The 15674-nt window shown below is 46.6% G+C and overlaps 2 protein-coding genes across 2 annotated transcripts; both read right to left on the bottom strand.

Annotated features, from left to right (window-relative positions):
* Positions 1-4803: 4803 nt before the first annotated feature.
* On the bottom strand, positions 4804-6859 carry LOC126636228 (G-protein coupled receptor 35-like). Its single transcript, XM_050308205.1, is given in 3 exon segments — positions 4804-6242; positions 6244-6601; positions 6604-6859. Coding segments are annotated over 3 exon segments (897 nt in total). The 3' UTR covers positions 4804-5959.
* A 1891-nt stretch (positions 6860-8750) lies between these two features.
* Positions 8751-14319, bottom strand: LOC126636224 (G-protein coupled receptor 35-like). The gene is given in 3 exon segments (XM_050308202.1): positions 8751-12481; positions 12483-12521; positions 14095-14319. Coding segments are annotated over 2 exon segments (939 nt in total). The 5' UTR covers positions 12510-12521; positions 14095-14319; the 3' UTR covers positions 8751-11569.
* Between the last annotated feature and the right edge of the window lie 1355 nt (positions 14320-15674).

The raw sequence follows: 15674 nt of genomic DNA on the forward strand, positions 1-15674 counted from the left end.
GGAACAGAGAGTGACAAAAAAGCGGGGGAAGAAAAAAAGGATGTGAAAAGAATTAATGTCGTTTTCTTCAGATTCTTCTTTGCCATATGTCATTTGGAAGCAAGAATAAGCTGCACTGAAGCAGTCCTCTCTGGGTTATTGGCTTATCACCAGGCTTTGAAAAAGGTCTGTGAAAATTATTCTTTTTACTTTAGATCTCTGAAGCAGAATGGGAATTCCACTGAAAAATTACATTTCTTGCTTAAAGTTAGTCCCTGCTTCTCATCCTGTCTCCCATGGAACTGAGAAGAATGAGAGCATGAGCACAAAGGTATTTCAAAATTATCAAAACTGACACTGATGCACAGTTTGCTTGACACCCATGTTTCCTTTCCCTCTCCCTTTCATTTAATCCAAACTCCAGTTTCCTTTTTCCCCCAAATTCCTTTTGCTTGGCTTTGAGGTGAGGTCTCCCAGGCTACCCACACAAATAACTGTGGGAGGGAAGAAACTGGCTAGAGAGGATGAGGAAAAGCATTTAGGGAGTAAGTTTTCATGCTATTTTTCTCTTCCAGATGTGTTAGACATACTGCTGCATGACTTCTTTTAAATGTCTTTGCAAACTTCCAAGCAAGGGTGCAAGTTCCCAGGGGAAACAGGCCGGGGGAAATCTGCCCCAAACACCTTTTCCTACTTTCTAAGGCCACTTTCTGTCCTTCCTCTCCCAGGACTGCTGGAGTTTGTTGCAGACAGAGGTGAGGCTTCCCTCTAGTGATTTGACACTTTCTGTGCAACTCCACAGTGTAACAGCACAACTTGGGCCTTCTGAAGGGCAATCTTTAGCTTTGGCAGCTCTAGGTGTGTGCAGATATTTTCCAGTCAGAACAGCATCCAGCTCAGGATTTCCCTGGTGGGGGCTGGATGCAGTTGGCTCCTTTTGCTGTGCCTGGTTTGATGCTGCACCAGCCTCTGCCAGGTACAGGGACTATGCTGCAGAAGCTGAATGTGGATAGTGTGGTTAATTTTACGTGTTTCTGTGTGCTTATGGAAGGCAGAAATGTCCCTTATGGGTCATTTTACATAAAGAAACAATCTCTGGTTTACAAGGTTCATAAACTACAGGCTGCAGTAACCTGGGAAAGTATCTGGTTGGTTTCTAGTCTGACACAGCAAGGATGGTCTTCCAGCTCTGCAGTGTAGTTCCAGGGCCCTGCAAACCCAGTGGTCTCTGGGCTCAGATGCTGTAGATAAACAGCACTGCAGCAGCAGAGCCTGGGACAGCAGGGAGTCTGCCCATGCTCTCTGCTCAGAAATATTACTCAAGGGAAATTCCTGATTTCTCTAGTTTTACAAGCCTAGTGCATCAGGAACTAAGTGTATGTAGATGTATGTAGGTAGAACTAAATATTGCTCTCACTGACAAAGTGGGTGAAGTTGCTCCAGAATCAGCAGTAAATGCTGCTATAGAGAGAACCAGTGTATCTCCATGAAACCAAGGCTCCCTACTACTTACATCAGCATGGCTTAGAAACATATTTAATGACAGACCTGAGGAAGAATTCTGCACCCTCAGCTCTTATCTGTGAATTCACCCTGCTGAGAAGAGAGAAAGGATATGTTTTTACCTTGCATGCCAAAATATTGCTGTTTGCCAGGTCTCACAGGGGTGCCACAACCTGCAGCATCAGTGGAGCACCTGGTATCTGGGCAGCAAAAGGTGCTACAGGAAGGAAAGGGCTTGCACAGTTCAATACTGAACAATAACTAGGCAAAAAAAAAAAAATTGTCCTCATGTTGTTGTGGTTTCAGCTTCTGCCCTGGCCCAAATTCCTCGTGATGATTCAGGCTTTGAGCATGCTCACAGCTCCAATATGCCCTTGACAACCAGAATGGGTAAACACCCAGGGCAGCCAGGCCTTGTGGAAAGGTCTATGAATTTGGTGGTCCTTTCTGTAATAAATATATTCTGAACATTTCATCTTGGCCTTAGGTTAGGAATGGTTATTCTTAAAAAATAAAAAAAGAGTGTGCGAAAAGGCCAAAGAGACAGATAAGAGTCAAATAAGATAAGTGCTTCTTGCAGAAATGTGTTTTTTATTAAGGTTTTGTTTGTTTGCTTGTTTGTTTTTAGGCTGCAGCCTTTTAGCATGTTATGGAATGAGGAGTGCATGGTGTCAGATTGTTTCTGGCTGGTGCATGTACTGCCCACAAGGGACATCTCATCATCCCCTTAGAGCAACTTGGTGATATTTCTGAGTCTTCATTCAGAAACTGAGAGATATTGTTTCTATCTGGATCTAACAACAATGAGCCACCCCAATTTTCACTTCCCTAGAAGTGTCCTCTTTTTCTCTCTTCAACAAAAATATTTTTGAAGTGTGTCACAGTTTTTTTGCACAGCTTTCTCACTTTCCCCCCCACTTTTGACATTCAGCTGAACTCTCATTTTTCGGTCACTTGCCCTGGTTCAGTTCTTGACAGCACTGTTCATTCAAAATGTAACAGCACCAGCAAATGGAAAGCCCCAAGCATGAAATCTGGTGTGAGATGTTACCAGACTTCTGTGAGCAAGTACATGAAAGTCAGAGGAAGGTTTGCATGTCTACCTGCACTCTGTGTGTGCATGTCCTATTGTTCAGCCACCTCCAGTGCTGCAGCAGCTCCACTCATGCTTCCAATTGGTCTGTTTTTGTAACAGGTGCATTCAGTGTTTTTTACAGGTGTATCCAGCTCTGCCATCAATTCACAGAATCATAGAATTAATATAATGTAGGACAGGCGAGTGCAAGATATCTGTGCTGCCTGTGTTCTGCAGCTGCTGGGAGGGCAGTGTGGCCTGATGAGAGCAGGGTGCCTGTTGTGCATGTTGGGAGATGCCTGGGAGGTCTGGGAGGTGCAGGTTCCAGCCCTTTTTGCACCTGTACCCTCAACACCTGGAAAGCATGAGGTTAATGTTTTCCAGAATTGGCTCCAGAGAAATAGGGAAGCCCAAAAGAGAGAGTGTGAAGGTTAAGTTGCACATATTCAAAAGCTTGGTGGATGTGGTGAGATGGGTTTTCACAGCAAGGTAAAAGCAAGCCAGGCAAGGCCTGCACCTCTTGGATAGTTATGGTTTGTCTGTGCATGGGGTGAGGGTTGTCTGCCTTCCAGGCAATGCTGGTAGAATCAGTATCTTCTAGGCAAGTTCTTGGATCCCCCTTGTCTCCCAGAAGTTACTGAGTCCACCAGAAATGTCTAGTTCTGCAGACCACTGCTGTCTCCTCACTGCTTAATTCATCCCTTAGCATTTGTCTGTATGATGTGGGAGAATTTGGCCAGCTGAGTTATGAATTTAGGGAGCACTCCTTCTACTAAATCACCCCAAAAGCTCCAAAGAGAGGCAAAAAACACTGAAGAAAAGGAGCAGCATAAACCAGTTTTCAAGCTGGGGAGCCAGAGGGTGTTTCTTGGTCCTTGTGCCGCATATTTCAGCCCCAGCACATGTGAATCCTTGACTGCCCTGACTGAATGGTGAAGGAGTTTCAGTTCAAAGGATATCACACCCCTTTTCTGAGAGTAAAACATGCTGTTCTGCCTCTTTGCCCTTGGTAACGAGCTGCTCCTGGACAGTCAGCAGGAGCAGTGGTGGTGGCCCTGGCTCAGGGCTGATGCAAAGGCTGGTGGTGGCAGTGAGGACCCTCCCTGCACTCTCTGCCCAGCACCACCTTGCACTGGCACAACCTCACTGTCTCCTGCACAGCCACCCCAAGATTCCCCCAGCTCTAAACCTCAGTGAGCACTGGAGGACTCACAGGTGTACAGAGGCTCTGATCTGAGGTTTCTGTGGTGAGGTAATTTGTCTGTCTCAGGGCAGGCGTTCATGGTACGTATTGCAAGGCAAATGGCTGCTGGAGGAAGAGGGTTACTAGACGTTAGGTGGGTTAACAGCATGTGCTCAAAAATGCTTTGTTTGAAGTTGGCTTTGTTTGTAGTCTGCTTTGTATCTCCTCCACCCTTTTAATTAGCGGTTACTGGAGTTAGAAGTGTTTTTTTTTCCCTGCTCATCTAAAATAGCAGTTTGGTTTGTGCAGAGCTTTTACCTCTGAAGAGCTCACCCCCATGCTGGCCAGACTGGAGGCACAGAAAAAACACACTGGCAAGGAGGTAACCTCTCAAATGGCTGTGCTCTCACCAAACAAATCCTGTACTGGGGAGGGGATCTTGAAGGTGTGTTTAGCCCTACTGGGGAACAGTTCATCAAATTAAGGTCACAAAGGTGCCTGTGTTACTACACAGACTCAGGAGACCTATGAGCATACGGGGCTGGGGAAGGCAAGGTGTGTGCTTGGCTAGGCAGTGCCAAGTCCCTGCCAGGGCCCTGCTGCACCTTGGGCTGAGCCAGGAGGAGATAACCCATCTCTGCAAACACAGTGCCCTTTGTTGCTACTTTGATCTTTTCACAGAAAATGAAAGTGTAGAAAAGGGGAGAAACCAACCTCCATAAAGGGTCTTCTTTTTCAGCCAAAGCCTCTCCTCTTCTCCTTCCCCGTTGTGTAGTGAGCAAAGGAGATATTTTGTTTCAGATTTTGGTGATTAGAGATGTATCTGTAAATTTCTATCTGAATCTCTGGCAGACGCGGTAAGAAGTCTGTATTCCCTTGGGAAGCTGACAGGCTTTTGCTCTTGTCCTGTTTAGGTGGCAGGGGCGTTGCTGGGCAGCACAGCACAGCCACTGCCCAGGTGGATGGAAAGCTCTGAGCAACCACTGTGTGCAGCAGAGGCTCCCCTTGAGATGGTTCCTCCTTCTGGTGTGTGCCTTGAGTAGGAGGAGATGCAAAAGCCCAGCTGGGTGTGGGGGCTGTAAGGCTTCTTTGGTGGCAGTAGGGTTTGGCACAGCAGGTACAGGCAGATGGAAGCCCAGCCTGGGCTGGGAGGTATGAGTGGAGGTGTGTGCCTGGTACATCCCATCCTGGGGCACTGTGGTCTGAGGCCTGTTGGTGATTCCACTTTCTTAGCTGTTTGTGGTGCCATACTCCGCTCTGCCTTGGAAAATCTGAGTCTCGGTTGCAGCTCACATGTGCTGCTCCTTGCCTAGACAGCACGAAGATGAGTTATCCCTCGAGGGGCAGAGAGCAGAGCAGGTCCTGTATCACCCAATCTCCATCCTTTTCCGTTTAACTCCTTAAGAAACTGAATTCTGTGCTAACGACACTACTTTATTTAGGTCAATTTCTTTATAGCAGCTGCTGCCACTTTCTTTAGACAGTCCTTTACATTAAAAGGTTGAATAGGGTCCTGATACAGAGTCCTTATTCCCAGTGCCCTACACACACTGTTTGGATAGTAGTTTTAATGCCATCTGTCTCACACATATGTGTTGTAAAGTTTTGCCCCACTATAAGCAATTGCAATTTCTTCTGACCTTATATTGCAATGGTGACCGTTTTGTAGCTGTTGCATTGCTGTAAGGTTGTCTAAAGCAGGTAAAACTCCCTCTGCTACTAGGATTGTGCATTATTAACAACTAAAACCCCAAAAGTTTGTCACTTATAGAAACACCCTCACTTCTTTTTCTGCAGTGGACTCACCCTAATTTTTTAAATTTTTTTCATATTTGGAATAGCCTCTGTTTCTTTGTCACAGCTGCACAAAAACCAATCCAACGTGGGAATAAGAACAAACCCCAAACCTTTACCACTGCCTGGATTTGTTTTGAATTTCCTGTAAAATGAAAGACAGGGGATTTTTGCAGGGAAAAGCTATTATTTTACTCAAATTTGCATAAGTCAGAGAAAGGCAATCAAGATCATTACATCAGGATCTGGACTGCTGTGATTGTCTGAACCAGAGCTCATTTTCATGTATCTGAATGTTTCCATTAGCAAAATGTCCCTCTATCCCACTCTCACAAAAAGGAAGTGCAATTCAACTGGGACTGCTATCGAGTCCCAGTTGAATTTGAAAACAGCAAGTATAAAAGATGTGCTGGATTTGTTTTGCACTAATCTTTGATCTGTGAGAGCTGAATTTTGGCTCCTTCTTTACTGCCTTCAGATTTGGACTTTGCTAGCTTGGAAGTTGCTTCCTTAAATTCCTTGCTGACAAAGCAGTAACAAATAGCATCCAGGAAGTAGTTTGTGTTTGCAATGACTGAGGCAAAATGAACAGAGTTGTTAATGCTCTGTATTGCAGAGCAGCTGGAGCTGATGGAGTCCATTATAAAACGAAGGAGATGTCTGAGGTGAAGAGTTAAAAAGCATATGGTGAACACAGCCATGTTTGCAGACAGCCTTCCTGACTAACTTTTCCATTTGAGAGTTTTCATTCTTCTTTCTTCTGAGTTCTGTGATGACTTGTATGGACCAATAACTCAAGATGAGCAGTGGTATGAAAAATTCTGCAATAAAGACACCCAGTGAGACCACCGAGGGCGTCCTAGCAGATTTTCCAAAGCAAAGGACTTGTCCTCGATCCTCTAAATTTTTAATGAGGGACATCTCACAGGTGATGAATATCCAACGAAATCCTGAGGCAAAAGCCCTCCTCAGTGGTGACCTCAGTGCCCCAGCTGTCAAAGTGTACTTCACTGCAAGGTACCGATCTGCTGCTACGATGGTGATGATCCCCATGCTCATAAAGCTCACAGCGACCATTCATCTGCCTGCAGATGCTGGAACTGCAATAATGTTTTAAAAGGCAAGGTGAAGAGCTGCAAGCAGTCAGTAACAGACAAGTTGACCAGGTATACTCTGTTTTTTGTCCATTTGCCAACTTTGCAGCATAACACCCACAGTGCCAACACATTCAGCAAAATGCCAAAACCCAAAACTGGGACGTAAACACACGACTGGACAAGTGGAAAACTGTCATCGACTGTGATATTGCAGCTGCTGAAGTTCATTTTGAGGGTGGTAAAAGGCACAGTTCCTGCAGAAGCAGCTTAAATTTTTAGAGTGAGGCTCTAGAATGAATCGGTGATTAATTCAAATTCAAAGATTTCAGGGCTTTACCAACCACAAAAACGCAGCCATAGAGATGACTGTGCAAAGCTGGCTGTAGGGTACCTAGCAGGGAGAAGGGGGAGAAGAACACCATCCTGATCAGTTGTGGAGGAGAGAAAAACACAGGTTCTCTTTGGGTACCATCTGGGAAGACTGCTTCTGTAGAGAGGCAGGGGAAAGTGCTTGAGCCTCTTTTTTCGGTCAGACTTGGATCAGGCAGCAGCAGATATCCTGCAGCTAGGAGTTATGTGAGCTGACACAAACATCTGATAATGGAAAGGGGCAACATAAACTCAGCTCTCATCCCTTCCATTATAGCAGTCCTCAGTTGAAGCCAGCCAGCATCCCCACCGCTCAAAATGTTCCAGGAGACGTGCGGCAAAAGGACACCTGTCCTCTCCTTCAGTCCTGAGCTGTCTCTGCATGACTTCTCATTAGTGGTAAGAGCAATTATTACTACATCTCATTAATTTTTAGCTGCCATTGAATCCTTTACTTAGAGACAGCATTTAGTGATCTGCAGCAAGAATCAGAGTATTAGGTTCTCCTTGCTGCCTTTCGAGGATCATCAAAGTTTTTCTTCATCTCAGAAGGATAACAGCAATCTGCCACAATTCCAAGACAAAAACCCCCACCGATGTCGTGGCAAGAAACATGATCAGCAGCTATGTGAGAGGTGAGCTGTGTTTTATCCTGTGGGTGGTTTTATCACCTCAGATATAAGGGCAATATTGCTGTTTGCCCTCCTGCTTTGGAGGAATTAATGCAGGACCATATTCCTGGTGCAGCTGTTCATGGAGAGAAAAGGCCCAGGGTGTCTGACATATCTTCGGATTTTCTCTGCAAGAAAAATTGCATTTGTGGGGCTCAAAAGCATCACCACCCAGTAAAGCATGGGGCAGTGCTGCAGCATCCATGTGCACATAGAGCTGTTGGTTAGCTTTGAAACCGCACATCAGAGGACTCCTGCCAGGACACCTATTCAGAGGTGAGGGAACATGGTACAGCAGAGACCTGCAGTACCTTTGTCCTCTGGACATGAGAAGTGTGTTATATAATTCATATAAGGGTAGATCATAACACAAAACAGGGAGATCTACCAAAGACTGAGACAGCCCTTGAGCATCCAAAACACATTGAATGTGGCCAGTATCAAAATAAACCTTTGAAAGTACTTACATTGCCTCCGGCCCTCTCTGTTTCTCCATCACCGTTTTGGTGCCTCAACCATGGCTGGGGAAAGGCAGTGCCTTGCAGACCTCAGGTTACCATGTCAGTAAATAGCCAGGAAAAATTACCTGCTAGTTTGGTGCCCTTGGAGAGAGTGTTCCTCCAGACCAGCTGTGATGCTCCATGCAGTCACGGGGAGCAGTGCTTCTCACACACGGACAGCAGCAATGCTGGCCGAGGAAGCACCCCCGCTCGTCCTGAACACAGTTCCCTGGTGCTTTTCTTCCTCTCACCATTTCTGTGTCTTGTCCCACCTCTTGTTGACTGAGGAGCCAGCAGTAGCCCTGCTCTGAGGTGGAATGTTGTCTGCCGTACACCCCTGCCGAAGTTCCGACGGTGATAGAATGGCTTTGGGTTTTTCCTTTGTTTTACTTTCCATTGGCTGATGTTTCACTGGGCAAAGCCCCCTGACCTTCCTCACCCAACAGACTGTGCATATTTCTTGGAGGGGCCAACTGCCCTGGCAGGTCCTGAGGTCTCCTCTCTGCCTTCCAGACTGATGCTCCTGCTGGGACTGGAGCAGGGAGTGGCACCTGCTGTCCCACTGCTGAGCTCCAGGACAGAGCAACTGCTACAGTTCCAGTCCCAAAGCTGTCAAGAGGTGGGAGCTGTGGTTCTCAGGTAGGTTTTTAATTATTATAAAGGGCTTTCACTCTGAATCACAGTAATACTCTTCTATAGTTCTCATCAGCCAGCAGTTTTCTGAGTAAACATGACACCATGACCCTTTGACCTGCTGACTTTGTGGCTGCCCTGAGGCTGCAGGTGCCTGCTGGCCAGGGACTGCTCTTTGGTGGCCCATTGCATTCACCAGAACACATCAGGGCTGTAATAATAAGCTTAGAGGTCTTGATATTAGTTCCTTGAATTTCTGTTTTAGGCAAACATATTTCCCCTTCCCAATCTCCAGGTCATCTTAGAGGAGCTTCAGGAGTATTTCTGCGTTGTCTGTCTCTGCATCACAAGCCAACCTGTAAGAATGATTCCTTGCCAGTGTACAGAGTTCTTCCCAGTTCTTCTCACAAGTACAGTGTACTTCTGAGCTTCCAGGGACTTCTGTTGACTTTCTTGTGGCTGCTTCTTGGTGAATGCTTATAAGTAGTTACTGACATGTATTAGTACACTGAGCTCCTTGATCCCAGGTCATCATTTATGTCATGGTCCTCGATAGTACTCTAGTTTCCAAAGTCATCCAGCTTCTGGGTTGTGATAGTTTCACCACTGTACAGAAAACTTTGCATCATCCTCAAGATCCCCATATGGGCCATCCACTTAAGAGTTGTACTCAATGATCCTGTGTGGGTCCTTTCCAACTCAGAATATTCTGTGGTTCTGTGAAGTGTTGTCTCTGTCAAGGCAATCACTGGCAGTATAAACCATGAGCAGTTATAATCAAACCTAAAGAAGCTGTTCAGTGCAATGCTTCCCATCCACACCTTTGTGCTGTGGTCACCGGACAAGGGTCTCCCTTCAGCCCAGTGAGGTTGCAACAGATGGACAAGCTGTGCCCCAGTCATGAAACAGCTGCCTGTGATCAGCAGGTTCACCAGGATATGTCAAAACAAATTCAACACCAGCTACCAGAGGTCAAAACTAGGAAAAAGTGTTACCTGTGGAGAACTTACATCTCTTGTGGTGAGGCTCTCGAGTCTCTGATTGCTGGACACATCAGGTTCCCCATGCTTCTCTTCACTTCATCTCCCCATCAGCCACACTCTTAGGCTGCCTCCTTCCATCCAGTCACAGGTTTTATCACCCCTGCCATGGACCAGTGATGCTCCCTTGGTATTTTGCTCCGTCTCTGCAGTTCTCAAGCTGTCTCAGCACTGCAAGTGCTGTCACCATGTGGCCCAGTGTAAGTGACACTCATGCTGTGCTCTCACTTCCTCGCTGGCAGGGTCTAGAGCACCACCAAGTGCCTGTAGAGAGAGCACTGCTGTTCACAGAGTGCCCCAAAGGGAATATTTCCCCACTTTAGTTTTGCCTTTCTATTTGTTCCCTAAGATTTAATATTTGAGATGTGTTGTGAAGCTGCACTTTTTTCAGATCTGAGCATAGTAGTGCTGTCACTGGTCAGAGCCTTCCTCTTCTTCCCCAGTCTCAGGAAAGGGACTGTGTTTGGTGGTTTCTACTCCAGTCCTATTTTGACTGACTTTGCCTTGCTGCCGCTGTGAGATTTCATTCCTTTAAATTCTTTTACTTCTCTGGTTCCTCATCCATACTGAAAGTTGTGATAATCAGGTAGTTTTCAGGGCACACCTGGACAATTTTTTTGGTTTTATCAGCAGCAGTACTGGGTGATCTCACTTCTTTGTTGTGGCCCAGGAACTGATAACTCATCTGTTACATTTACTAGAGCACTCAGAAGTTTTGTCCGGACTGAAGGAGGATGTCAGAAACCTGTCAGAAACTTGACATATAAGCAAGATAAAAAATTTTATCCAATTTTTATACCTCTTCAGAGAATCAGAAAGTTCCTTGCTCATTTTTGGGCTGCACGGTTAAATAACCTGTTGTGAGGCAGTTCTTATACTGTAGTAACTAAGTCTTCTCTCACAATCTCCAGTACAGGTTTGGCATTAATAATACTCCTATGTATAATGGTAATGAGTGAGTAGTGACTTTAAAAGGCAGAATGAGGGCCAAAGAGTGTGCAACAATTAAATTTGTCACATACACACACGGCCCTTTTGCTCTGCTTGCAGTGAAACACCAGTAATGCCAGAGCATTAAATAATATGCCAAAGATGAAAATTGTGACATAAATTATCAGCTGAATGACAAGAGTAGTTTCATTCATTTTTATGCCACAGTTGCTCACTGCAGCTTCCACCCTGTTGGGCCACCTGCCGAAGTATTGACACAAAGTAGGTAGATCTAAGTTTGGAGGGGGGATAATTTCTGTGATGGGAATAGTACTTTCCTATGTTGTTTGGACAATGCCTGGACAGAGGTTTCAGACTGTGGTTTGCAGAAAGAAAAAGGTGATAGTCTTCTGTAGGGGAAATAATTGTTAGTTGTCACTAAGAAAGTTAATGGTGTCTAGGTTTAAATGAGCAGAATATGGGTTTGCAGTCCATGGAGGAAATATTTTAGAGGTTTATTAGTCAGAAGACACTGAAAGTGAGCAACAGTGAAGCCAACCAAAATCACCAGGAGGTGCCTGAAGCTGTGGTACAATGATACAAGACTATAATCAGAGCTGGAGTCAAGTCGCCGAGGACAGAAGGGCAAAATTCAAGTTAATATCAGACCCTCTGGTGGGGGTTGCTCTGTTTTTCAGGTAGGCCTATACCTACAATGATTGCACATGGTTCCATTCCCTCTGCCTCAAAACTTCAGCAGCAGTGGCACTTAACATCTCTCGTGCTACACTTTGTTCATGCCATGACTTGATCTGTGGGTGGCTGTGACTCTTGGTTTTCATTTGTCTTGGACCTCATACAGGTGGGGAACATAGAAGAAAATTCTGGAAATTCCTTGGCTGCAAAATAATAGCAAAATGCATCCAAACAGCAGTTACAATTTGCTAAGCATCCAGAGACCTTAAAAGAGATGTTAACTGCTGACACCAGAGAAGAAGCTCCAGTAACCTCCACTGCGAACCGCACGAGCATTGTAATGAACAAAGGTGAGAAACATACAATGAACACAAACAAATTCACAGAAACGATGTGCACGGCCTTCTGGATTAACTTTGTCTCATGAGGGCTTGTGGCCATGTTCTTTTTGAGGCATCTGATGACTTGTACTGAGCAAAAAATCACAATCCCCAAGGGAATAAAATATCCAAAGATACTAGAGAGTAAAAATGTATAAGTAGGTTCAAGAGATTCCCTCCGAAAGCAGAATTTTTCCCCCCTATTGTGAAGTTTTGGATGGACATTACAATAAATTATGAGCGTTATCCAAAGAAAGCCACAGATAGAAGCTGATTTCAGCGGGGATCGAAAAACCTTTGCTTTTAGAGGGAACTTGATTGCAATGTATCGATCAATTGCAATCAGGGTGATGATAAAGATGCTCATAGGCATATTTGTAAAATAGATGTTGTGTATGGTAGTACACAGCCGGTCTGCAGGATGCTTGTACTTGGTCAGATATGCCACGAAAGGCAGGGTAAAGAGCAGGAAACTATCCGCGACGATCAGGTTGATCATGTACACCTTGGTCTCAGTCCACCCCTTGAGTTTGCAGCAGAAGACCCAGAAGGCAATTGCGTTCAGTGGGATCCCCAAAGCGAGCACTGGGATGTAGACAATCAGCTGAAGGAGTGCAATGCCATCCGACAGCGGTGTTATCGTCAGTGCTGTTGTTCATGCTGGGCCGTCTCTGCAAGGGAAGAGTGCAGGCATGAGGCTGAGCTCTGGTCGGGTTCAGTGGCTCATCAGCACCGTCAGACCCTCAGCCATCAAAGCTACGCTGTCACTCACTGCCAGACAACAAACACACATAGACAACCCTCTCGCAGCTATTGGGTAGCTAAGCCTGCCTCACCTTCCCTCCAGGCCCTGGTAACAGCCAAGATTCTGCAAAGCAGAAGGATGATTTTTGTTGTCCCTTACCTTTGCTGCTGCTGTAGTCATCAGAGAGCCACTGCCTTTAGGGCAGGCCACAGCAGAGCTGGGCAACATTCCCCTTTTGCCCTCTGAGACCCTTGTTTTGATACCGGAGCCACCTCATAGGTTTGCTCTGGGTTTTTCCAGGTCTGAGAACCTCCTCAGGACTCAAACCCTTCAGCCATGGGGTAGCTGAGGTGGCTTTACTCCCAGGGGCAGTGGGAACACTGCTGCACACTGCTCAGTGGGTCAGGCTGCCCCCAGGCTCAGATCCACTCCTCTCTCTGCAGGGTGCTGGGGAGGAACAGCTCAGCGTGGGTACCACCAGCCCTAGCAGATAAGAGGTCTCAAGAGAAAGAAGGGGAAGTGAGACCATGTGTCTGACCTCCACCTTCAAAGGTAGGAAGCCAAATTCTGCTAGAGCAGAAAACAGAAATCCGCAAACTTAGACTATCTTCTGGTACTCCTTGAAGTATTTCAGGGCATCCACTACCAGCAAGGCAGATGAATCAGGTTTTGTCTGCAGCTCATAAAGGCAGTGTTTACAAAGAGGCTGGCATGAAAAACACCCAGGTTCCTAGAATCTCTTACAAAGACATTGCCTTATAAGTCAGCAGCTTGTAAACGTTAACCCGAAAACCGAAGTGAAACTGTCTGACTGCATGAAGTAAATGATTTGGTTTTAGTGTCCAAGACTGGAGACAGATCTGGCAACCACAGAGGAAAGCATAGCACCTGCCCTAGTGGCAGAACTGGCATGGCATTGCCAAACCACTGGGATGCAGTCATTTTTAGGATGGAATTTATGGAGCAGCTAACATATAGCCCTTGTCCTGGCACTCTTGGGCTTTCAGCCACACAGGTTCTTGGCTGCACTGTGGTTACAGTGGCTGCCCTGTAGCTGTTCCCTATCAGCCTGCTGCTGTCACCTCGCAGTGAAAAAGCCACTCTCTGCATGCATACCACTACCCTGAGGAGCAGCTGAGCCCACTGGGCCATGCATACCAGCTCCATCCCACCCCCCATATAAGCACAGAGCCCATGGTATTTCCCAAGGGGGTGTGCCAGGGGTCTCCACACTCATGGAAGGGGCATGGGAGGAGGCACTGGTGTGAAATTGCAGCAAGGAATGAAGAACCCACCTGAATGGAACATGCAGCTGCAACACAGTGAGGCATAACAGCCTCCTGTGAAAGCAGGAGGAAGTCAGGGCTCCTGTGTTCAGCTGAGGACTGACCCCTGTGCTCACAATCTGGAGCCATGGCTAGACATGAGACAGCACACCCTAGAGCACTGAGCAGAACACATTGCCACACACTGGTGTGGGGAGAATTAAAAGCCATTACCTGCTTCCTGTGAGGCCGGTGGCTGGGTTTGTTTAGTCCAGAGAAATCTTGCAGGGTAAACGCAGAGAAGGCGATCTGTGGGAGCCACAGATGTCGGTGCAGGACACAGCTGTCTTGGAGCCTGCTGTGACAGTTCAGCAGCCTTGAAATTCATCAATGAACTCCAGTGCACTAAAAGTTCTTCCTTGTCACCTTTCGGGCTGACGGAATCTCTGGTGATCTCTGTTGTTCCACTTCCCAGAAGGTCAATGCTTCAGCGTCAGTTTTTCCACCCAAAATGCCCTCCCCCTCATCCCCTCACAAAAAATAGCAATTAAAATTTAATATTTTCAGTCACGGGAAAGCAATTTCTGAAGTAAAATCCATAATGGTTGGAAATTGCCCTTCTGGCAGCAGAATGTTCCCCAAGGAGCCTGTGCAGCCTCCGGTGCGGTTGCAGAGTGTGCCCCAGGCAGGCAGCACTGTGGGGACAATAACGGGGTCACAGCAGTGGTTGTGCACCCCGTGACATCAAGCCCAGGGCACAGGGACCCAGCCTGCTGCTATCTGGTGTCTTTACAAGTAAGGTGATGGATGCTGTGGGCTTGCTTGACTTCTCTGCCTCAGGCAGGTGTGTAACACTGTCCATCAGCATCAACGGGAGCCTTTACGAAGATGGTTAAGAAGTTGCTCCAGTCATATTTTACAGAAACTTGGGTGGATTTTGCTGTCCACTGGCTACAGCAGTTGCAGTCCCATCTGTGTGAGCCAGCTGACAGGCTCTGTCTACCTCAGGATTTGTCCCATTAATTAATGTCTCTGGAGATCACGGTCTCAAAGGTGACAGCAGAAGATTGACCATCCGCTCTGGGCTCAGATGTGGAAGGCAGATGTAGGTCACAAGGGAAGATGCATAAATGGGCAGGAAACACTCCTCCACACTGCCTCATGAGCTCTGAGCAGTGCTGGTGCAGAGATCGGGGCCATTTTGGACATTTTTCAGTATTTAGAAAAAAAAAGCCCAATTCTGGGCTCCCTATCCACCCTGACTCTCCCATGCTGCTGACTCACAGAAAAATGCTTTTCTCAGATGGAAATGTCAGGGGTGTCCATGTGGGCAGGCTGTGGATGCCCAGACCCAGCTGGGTTCAGCTGGGGGGGTGATGCTCTGACTCTGAGGTGCAGCTGGGAGGGGGAACCATCCTGGTGCCAAAACATAAAACCAGAGAACAGCAATGCATGGGTGGCAAATATTTAGCCAGTGATAAAAGGGCATCCCCATGGGTGGGTGCAACAGCCCCTCAGAGATGGCTGCTCTAACAAGTGTCTGTGTGCCAAGGCTCAACAGTGAAGTGAGAGGAGGACTCACCTCTAAAATCTGAACCTTGTGCCTTCATGCACCGGACAGTTCTTGCTTTCACTCTGTCTTCCTTCATACCAGTTTGACCTGTTCAGTTGAAGAGGAAGGAGTGTGTGATGGTGTGATGTTATGTGCAACAACTCAATGAAAGCCATTAAAGCACAGTGCTTTTCCTCCAGGTGAGGAACACATCCTACATCTTATGTCTTTTCATCTTTTGCCTTGTAATCCCTTTTGTTAT

Source organism: Myiozetetes cayanensis, unplaced genomic scaffold (assembly GCF_022539395.1).
Source record: "Myiozetetes cayanensis isolate MyiCay16 unplaced genomic scaffold, myiCay2020 scf13, whole genome shotgun sequence".
Lineage (NCBI taxonomy): Eukaryota > Metazoa > Chordata > Aves > Passeriformes > Tyrannidae > Myiozetetes > Myiozetetes cayanensis.